Here is an 8,487-nt window from a genome sequence, read left to right as displayed (position 1 = left end):
AAACCCGGTTGCCTTCCCATAGGATCGGGATCAAGAAAATCTCATTTACTGGATGAATACGTGACTAATTCACTCTAGCGACGGCTGGGGCTGTGCCATGTTCACTATCTTCACACAGTGTGGGAAGTGCTATCGGCCGTCTACTTCAACGCGCCCGTAGCCGAGACACACGAAATCTTGCGGAGATGTTGGTGTCACTGAAAGTGATCGTTTGAGAATTGCCCCTGAATAAAACTTGGCTTTTCTCTGCAAGGTACGCCACCACGACTGATTCACACGACAGACCAAATTCCGCGGACGAGCATGACGTGACTTGCACTGCAAACATGTTATCTACTTGGTCCTTGGTTTCGACGTAATTGGACGACATCGAACCGCGTAATGCTCGCCCTCCGAATTTGGTCCGCCGTGTTAATTTAAACGGAACACGTTCGTTGCTGAAATCCACTGGGCGTTCCTTATGGTGATGGGCCGGTTTGTGTTGCAGGCTCACCGAAACTTTGCTCACAGCGATTCCTACACTGCGTGTGATCTCGATGAGCTTTTTTTTTCGTACTCCTTATTTTGTGCTATCCGTCTCATAACATTTTTTTCCTGTCCCGACAGAAGTTTGAAAAAAATTACAATGATTTGGCTAGGCTTTGTTACGGATTAATTTGACCGCAGAGTTGCAAGTTAGAAATTACCACGCAATATCATGTTCAAAAGGCTGTATACTGTCTACTGTGCCAAACGAAATGAATTGCGATACGATTGTATCCGATTGTTTGTAAGCACAGTGGTTAGCGTTTTACGTCAGCAGATGGTGTGAAAGTACTCTGAAAAGAAGCACCAGCTTTATTTACCACAAAGGACGTGCAACAAACAACAAACATTTGACTTGCTCACTCGCATGACTACGTGCAGCACACATGACACATTTCCTAGCACACAGCAGTGAACACATGATCTCGCTAAAGTTATGAACCTGAACTAGACGAGGGTGGCTTTCCTCTTGATTTTCTTGAAGAATTTAAACTTTTTAATGGCGACCGGTGCTGTTCCTCCACGGTAAGGTCCCGGTCCGTCGTCTGTTAAAGCCTTGTGCAGCTTGTTGAAGAAAGCTACTTCCTCCTTGGGCGACTGAGACCAGCTCAGGTGGATACGCGTCTTGAGCAGGTAGTTCAGCTTTGGCGACAGAAGCGTCTCGTCGAGGCGAGATATCTTGAGCAGGATGAAGGCGTCGCGGTTCTCTTCGAGAAGCGTGTACTGTGCGAGGTCCGTTTCGAACTTGCACCAAGGGCTCTGAAGGAAGCTGTTGGAGAGCACCAAGATAATCTTTCGGCTCTGCTTAATGCTCTCCAGGATGCATTCGCTAATGTTGCGTCCGGCAATAAAGTCTCGGTCGTAGACGCAGAGCTTAAGGTTTCCTATAGTGCTGCACTCGAGCTGGGGCAGCAGCCTGCTGATGACCCACTGAGTGTCATTATTGCAGTAGGAGACGAATGCGTCGTACAAGTACGCCTTGTTGGCGGCAGAACATGCCGTGGACTGCGACCGAAGCCAGCGGTTGAAGCGGTGCCTGTAAATGTAGCCAGCTACGAGCAGGCTGATGAAGACTAGAATGACGAGGCCCACACACGCGATGCTTACTATCACGGTGGGCTTACACGTTCGTTGCAGGAGAGAGCCGACGGAGAGGATAGCCCTCCCGTCCAGCTCCAGAGGATCGCTGCACGCGTACAGCGCAGTGTACGGCAGATAACGTACCGTGACGTTCGTATCCTTCAACCACTCCAGGAAATGGCGGATGCCGCACGTGCACGAAAAAACGTTTTCAGAGAGGTCTAGGATGTGAAGGCGGTTAAAGCTTCCCAAAGCGTCGGGATCGAGATACCGGAGTTTATTAACCGACAAATCTAAACTCTTAAGCTTTTCTAGGGATGACCTTGGTGGCTTCCAACTGTCTATGAGGTTTTGACGTAGATTGAGGTGCTCGAGGTTATGGCTTGTTTTGAAGAAGCCGTCGGGAAGCACTGATATTGAGTTGTTCGACAGGTCCATGTATTCTAAACTCTGAAGATCTTCAAATGACAATGACATCGTGAGGTCTGTTAGCTTGGTATCGGAAAGTATGAGAGTCCTTAAAGAGCTTATCCCTTGAAACGCCCTCATATTAACAGAGGAGCCGGGACGAAATATGGGGTTTCGACTGAGATCGATGTGCTTAAGCTTACTAAGGTGCTTAAATACTCCTTCAGGGAGTGAATCTATAGAGCATTTCTTCAAGTCCAAGTTCTCTAAGCTTACCAGACCCCAGAATGTAAACTCTGTTAGTGAAGGCAATGCTTTGTAACGGAGATAAAGTTCTCTAAGGTTAGACATTTTGTCAAACACATAGTCAGGAACATCTAGTTGAATAAAACCCCGATCATAGCCACTCAAGTCCAGTACTTTTAGTCTTGGTTCCAGGATTCCAGAAGGAATCCCTAGAAACTGGTTCCTGACAAAGCTTATTTCTTCAAGATTAGGAAGGTTGGCTACAGCCTTCGGTTTGAAGTCCCTTATCTTCCCAGACTCTAGCACTATGCACTTCACTCGCGGCATGAGGGGAAAGAAGTCTTTGGTTAAGGTAGCGTCTGTAAGCCGAATAAAAATCACGATTTCCGCCGTTGTCCTAGACACTGCTTCTAAGATTGTGTAAGTGGCTGTCTTCGAAACTGGCTGACTGACGTCAATAACTCGAAAAGTTTCTTGAGTAATGTTGGTGATGACGTCGACAATGTTCTCGAGTTGCATGTTCAGATTGTCCCTGAAGTAAAAGCCCTCTAAATACTTGAGAGGCTTTAATGCATGAGGGTGCATGAAGGCCAGCGTGTCACAAAGGTTGATCTGGAGGTGCTTGAGCGACGAGTTTTCCATGGGAACCAGATCGTGCTCTTCTATGCGCCATATCTGCGTGCCGCCAAGATTGAGGATCTCGAGACTGGGCAGCACGTGAGGACTGATAGCTGCCACTACAGTAGAAAACTCGTGCAGCCACGTTCTGAACAATATCAAAACCTTCAGACTGTCGAGGCCGACGAAGGACTCACCGGACAGGAACTTAATGGGATTGTCGGCCAGGTTGAGGAAAGTGACGTTGGAGAAGCCGACAAACGACCTCCGGCGAATGTTGGTGATCTTGTTCTGCAGCATCTCCAAGCGGCGCACATGGTGTGCAGGACCGTAGCCTGCGAAGCTCCTCTCGGAGAGGTAACGCACTGATGTGAGGTGCATCGCAATGCCAGATGCCGGCACGGGCCACGTGGACATGTCGACGGTAGGCACTTCGTAACATTGGTGCCCGGTGATGACCAGGCCACCGTCGCTGGTGTGCTGGATGCCGCAGTTGCTGCGCGACCAGGCGGCCAGCAATTTGCCCGTGCCAATGGTCAGGGCGACGGCGTACTGCGGCGAAATGTAGAGTGAGTCGAGGGTTCGTGCCCGGCTGTGAGATGGCATCTCGTCCCGTTTCCAGGCCCGAGAGCCCGGGCCCCAAGCCAGTAGCCAGAGCCAGAGCCATGTGGGAACGGTAGGGGCCTCTCGCATGGCTCTAGCGTGCCGAACATTGACGCCGCCTGCGTAGGTGCAGAAGTGTGGTTAGTATTCTTCCTTTAATACAGAAGCAACCTCCTAAGCTTCTCTTCGACTAGCTCTAATTGATGTGTCAATGTGTCATAAAGGACTCATTTCATGAGACTGAGGCAAGTAGAGTCTAAAAAGGCTGTAGCGACCCAACTGAACCTTTAACGTACGATGGTATTTAGTCTCTCTAAAGTAGATGTCGCCATATTTGTTAACTGCAAGTAGGACTAAAATGACGTTACTAACCAATGCTGACTACAGTCTGCATATATTAGCACGCAGATATATATATATATATATATATATATATATATATATATATATATATATATATATATATATATATATATATATATTAGTGTACGTGTATGTCCATGATAATAGTCTATGAAATTTATATAGACGTAGATTACTTAATTCGCCGTACTTTACACAACGGGCAACCACCTACCTGTAGTGATGTTCAACCACGGTAAAGGCTGTCTCCCATCGGGGCCACTCCTGCTATCTCCTGAGGTTGTCTCTAGTTGACAGGTAGGTCGAATCAATAAGGATTTTCAAGTCCATAGTGAAGAGATCTTTGGCACACTGCGGTGAAATTTCCAAGAATATGCAGTTATGCGACAAAAAAAAAATCAAGCTTAGGTTTTCATGACAATGACAGCTTAATATATATGTGGGCGGCACAACCTTCAAGGCGTGAAGACAGTTGGGACTGCATATAAACGCTCTTGTGGAGACAATGGTTCGTCTCTATGTCATTTCTGGCGCTCAAGGAAGATCCTGGATGCTGCCACGCTTCCGTTGGTTCTTAGAGGCAAACAATGGGTTGTTTTGCTTACATGGGTGACCTCTGTTTAAAAGTGCCAGCGTCCGAAAAGTAACCAAGATCGACAGTGTTGAGAAAGATTAGCTGTAACTGCTAGCGACAACTTCCTATGGCAAACCTCGCATAGAAAGTGTTGACCAAATAAATGTCTTCCTGCAGTGAAAAACTGGTGGTATTCTCAAGTGAACCTATACTAACCATTAAGAGTATCAGCGAGATTAATGACAACAACTTCAGATGGAACTAATAGGAACGAAAATAAGAGCCATGGTACTAACAACTCAGTTTTGTGGTTTTCAGAGACAGAGTTTAAAGTTATATGGTGTGGTTGCCTGCTACAGAAACCAAGGACGAAAGTCACTGGGTTTCCATGAAATCCGGGATTTCGATACATGTCACCCATTGTTATAGGGTAGCCTGTCCTTTTGTTCACTCTTGTCACTCACTCCGCTTAAGAGCCAAAAGGATGTAACGTGAGTATAGATAAGAAGACTGATTGCGTTTTCCAGACGAATGCATGCCACTCACGAAAGAACGCATTGCACCATTTACATTTTCTCGAGAGCACACCATTCGGACCTCACGGTGACGTCCTTCTGTGCACAAGTGGAAATAAATTGACTTGCCTCGGCTGAAGCCAGCCACGTGTTACTAGCTGTTCTTGGCAAAGGATATCTTGCCATGCAAATCCATCGACTTCGCGCGTAACCTCACGCCTACCCTTATTTCGCGTGGTTAAGCTGCAACTAATGTAAGGCGAACAACGCAAGAGAATTCCGTACAACTTTATGGAGGTTCATCGCTGGTGTCGACTGGCAAGGAGGTGGACCGGGGAGCGAAAACGGTTGCTCGGGAAAGTAATTGCTGATTGGCTGGTCGGCGGCTCGACAAACGTAACGCGTACTATCGTAAAGGGATGAACCTTTTCACGGCAGGGGTGAAGACTTGACAGGACAGACGCTCAAGTCTTTCTTCACCCCTGCTGTTAAACCACACATCCATTTATGATATGTTGCACCAACTGACCCAGCAGGCACTATCATTAGCGCTTACTGCCATGACTGGCCATTCAAACTGCTGCCACAGTAGCGTCCTTACGTGCGAATCGCTTTGCGAATTGGACTGCTTGACAGACTGACGCTAGCTATAGATTTCATAAGGCTGCATGGTTTTAACCAGCCTCTAGCGAGATGGAGGCGAGCTGTGGAGGGCCGCATAACAACTCCTTCCGCGAAACAGGCTGGCTCTCTCGATGCAAACGCCAACGCTCACGAGCGCAATACAAAAGGAAAAAAAGAAGACACCAATGCGAAAGGAAGAAAAAAGGCACACAAATCAAGAAGGAGAAGCGATGTGCCACTACAGCGCGAGTCCGCCACCTCGAGCACATCTCATATACCTCAAGGTCACCCACGAAAGCCACCCAGCGACGCAAAAAGAGAGAAGCGCGGGAGCTCCACAATGCGCGCTTTCCTCAATTCCACAAACCGTCTAATGGCTCCCTAGCGGAGCTCATTTTACTTTGTCGAAATTGAGGTGGTCGTTTGCTACCTCCGGCATGGGTGTTCCGTTATTGTTTGTCTGGTCGGCACATTTGCTGGGTGGAATATTCCATAGCTTACGCCTGTCAAGGTTCTGTCGATCCTGCTTGACAGGGGCCGCGGAAGGTTCTGACGTGTTGCTGGCTACGTGTGACAAGGCATGGCTGCAAGACGCTTTTTCTTCTCGCTTTCGCCAAGGCGTATTTCTGTTGCCCGGCTATGACGCGACGGCATCAATATTTTTGCTGATGTCACTTCCCTGTCACATACCTCTTCGATTGCGTTAATATCTACATTTTTTTTTCAAAAAACTACATGTATGATACAGACGTAATCTAAACGAAGACGACGCAGCATCAGTGCCGTTATTGTCGTAGAGTGATCTGACCGGGTAACGAAAGTTAGCAATCTTTCTGAAATGGTAAAAATATTGAGATCGCTCAGTCAACTGTGAAAAAAAGCCTATAATTAGTACCAGACCAGAATGAAAATTTGCTGCTCGTCTCACGTCCAGTCAAAACAGCGCTAGAAGAGACGAGGACAAAGAAACCGAACTTCAAACATGAGCGCTGTCTCAAAACTACAAGTTTCTTTCTTTGTTCGCGGCAGTTTTAGCGTTGATTTGTCAAGTATGAACATTTACTAGCTAAGGACCAGGTCTCCCTGCTACTGTGGTTATAGATGAGTCTATGGGTTTCGCGGCACCGATAGCCTCTACAAGATATAGAGAAGTACACTATAGGCTGATGTGAGATACCGAGTATGGGAGTGAGCCGTCACATGGGGCGTCTTGATGCGCGGATAAGTTAAAGTAATAGCTAAGTGTGTACCATTTCAGCGCCTTAAGAAGCCATCGTTTACGAACCTTTGTTTATGACCGTATTAGGTGCTTCATAAAGTTTGTACACAAAAGCCTGTGCACCATGTTCTAGTACATTGTACAGAAACAACGTTTTGGTACTGCATGCACTTTAATCAGCGTCACATATGCATATCAGTGCAATTTAGATTACCTTAGGAAGGCATGAAAACCGTATGCGTTGGCCCGGACAGGCCTCCAGTGCGCCCCTGCAAAGTATTAGCAGCTATGATATCAATTCATGAGACACTTATGTCAGCGCTAGAATTTAACCAAAGTATCGTCCTTCGACAGAGTTTCCTAGGAAGAAGTCATGACCGACGGGCTTGCCCTTAACAAGCAGGGTAAATACCTGCACACGCTTTACGTTACGCCGCCAAAATTACATAACGCCTAGCTAAGTGCTGCACCAAAACACAACACTCGGGCCTCAAAGCGTGATGCACTAAGTTACTCTGCACATGCGTAATAGTTCTTTAACACTGAACGAACCTTCTCTTCAAAGCCAAATAAATCGAAGAACGGTCACCAACCTCACCTCATGCACATTGTTGACGAGCGCGACAAGCCGTCAAGGCGATCCTTCTTTATGAGATTGACGAGATGCTCTGGAGGCACAGCAGAACCACTGCACTTATAAGCTGCATCGTCTCACTGAAACTGTTAAAATTCGTTCGTGCTGCCTTGCGTTAGTGAAGTGACTCGTGCCAAGCGGCATCTACTCACGTTCTCACAAGTCGAAGCGACTGGAGAGCGGGGCTGCTGCAACCGACCGGCGAGAAATCCAACGTGCGAATAAGCCACAACTTCGGTATCCCTCCTTGCGCGGCCGTGGTGGCTTTCTTTTTCTTTCTCTCGTCGCAGTCGACCACGTTCAAGGGCGCACGCGTCGCTACACACACGTCGCTCGCTCGCATCGGGCAGCAGCCGGTTACCTCGGCGGCACCCGTCGAAGGAAACTCCGCCGCTGCTCTCTGCGCTGCTTTCTCCAAGCGCGGTCCAAGGCTACGTCATCAGCCCTGTCCCCACGACGTCACTACTTTGGCGGGTCTTTACTTCTCTGCCGTTGGTGTGATTCGGCGTCACCTCGTCCGGTAATTACACGGCTGCTTCCGCAATGCGTCCTCTGGGGTCGAAACGTCACGCGGCGACGTCGCTGCAGGTGGCGATACGCTTGATTTCCCTAAAGGAGCTAAGGTGACGCACTCAATCAGAGGATTACGGAGCGAGCTACGGGTATTTCTGGGGCCTGCTCATCAAGAAAATAAATATCAACACAGGCGACGAGCAGTTACTACACGAAGAATTCAAGCGGAACTCGTTTGTTTCATCAATAGGCCAGTTCTTCGACGTCGATTAAGTTGCCCTGGTTAGGTTACAATGTTCCTTCTTAGACACCTTGCAGATCAAGTAAGCTCGAACTTTGTCACTGTTGACTTTTCAGAAGCATCACTGTGACAGCATCAGTGTGATGCGCAGGGAACGGGTGCAGTGTTCTCTCCCCTTGTAACACTTACAACAACAACAAGGAAAACATGCAACACTCGATGGCTGTCGCCAAGGGCTTTTCATTGCGGCAGTGCAAACAAGGATGCATTCAAGCGGGTTCCAGGACAACTTCTCGTCATCGCTTCCTCGCAGGGATTTCACGG

The 8,487-nt window shown here is 47.9% G+C and overlaps 1 protein-coding gene across 5 annotated transcripts; it reads right to left on the bottom strand.

The window, feature by feature from the left end:
* Positions 1-814: 814 nt before the first annotated feature.
* On the bottom strand, positions 815-7,814 carry LOC142579066 (uncharacterized). Of its 5 annotated transcripts, XM_075688891.1 has the most exons (5): positions 7,562-7,814; positions 7,374-7,443; positions 6,990-7,044; positions 4,058-4,194; positions 815-3,599 (listed from the first exon to the last, which is right to left on the bottom strand). In XM_075688891.1, the coding sequence occupies exon 5, from the start codon at positions 3,568-3,570 to the stop codon at positions 973-975; it is 2,598 nt and encodes an 865-aa protein (XP_075545006.1). In that variant the 5' UTR covers positions 3,571-3,599; positions 4,058-4,194; positions 6,990-7,044; positions 7,374-7,443; positions 7,562-7,814; the 3' UTR covers positions 815-972. The 5 variants fall into 5 exon arrangements, with proteins under 5 accessions (XP_075545006.1, XP_075545009.1, XP_075545007.1 ...); XM_075688894.1 differs by lacking the exon at positions 6,990-7,044; XM_075688892.1 differs by lacking the exon at positions 7,374-7,443.
* Positions 7,815-8,487: the final 673 nt, after the last annotated feature.

Source organism: Dermacentor variabilis, chromosome 4 (genome assembly GCF_050947875.1).
Source record: "Dermacentor variabilis isolate Ectoservices chromosome 4, ASM5094787v1, whole genome shotgun sequence".
NCBI lineage: Eukaryota > Metazoa > Arthropoda > Arachnida > Ixodida > Ixodidae > Dermacentor > Dermacentor variabilis.
The sequence above is the reverse complement of the archived record's forward strand: the minus strand, read 5'-3'. Positions and strand labels throughout refer to the sequence as shown.

Bases quoted from the DNA above. Each gene is read 5' to 3' on its own strand.
- LOC142579066 (XM_075688891.1), bottom strand. From the start codon at position 3,570: ATGCGAGAGGCCCCTACCGTTCCCACATGGCTCTGGCTCTGGCTACTG.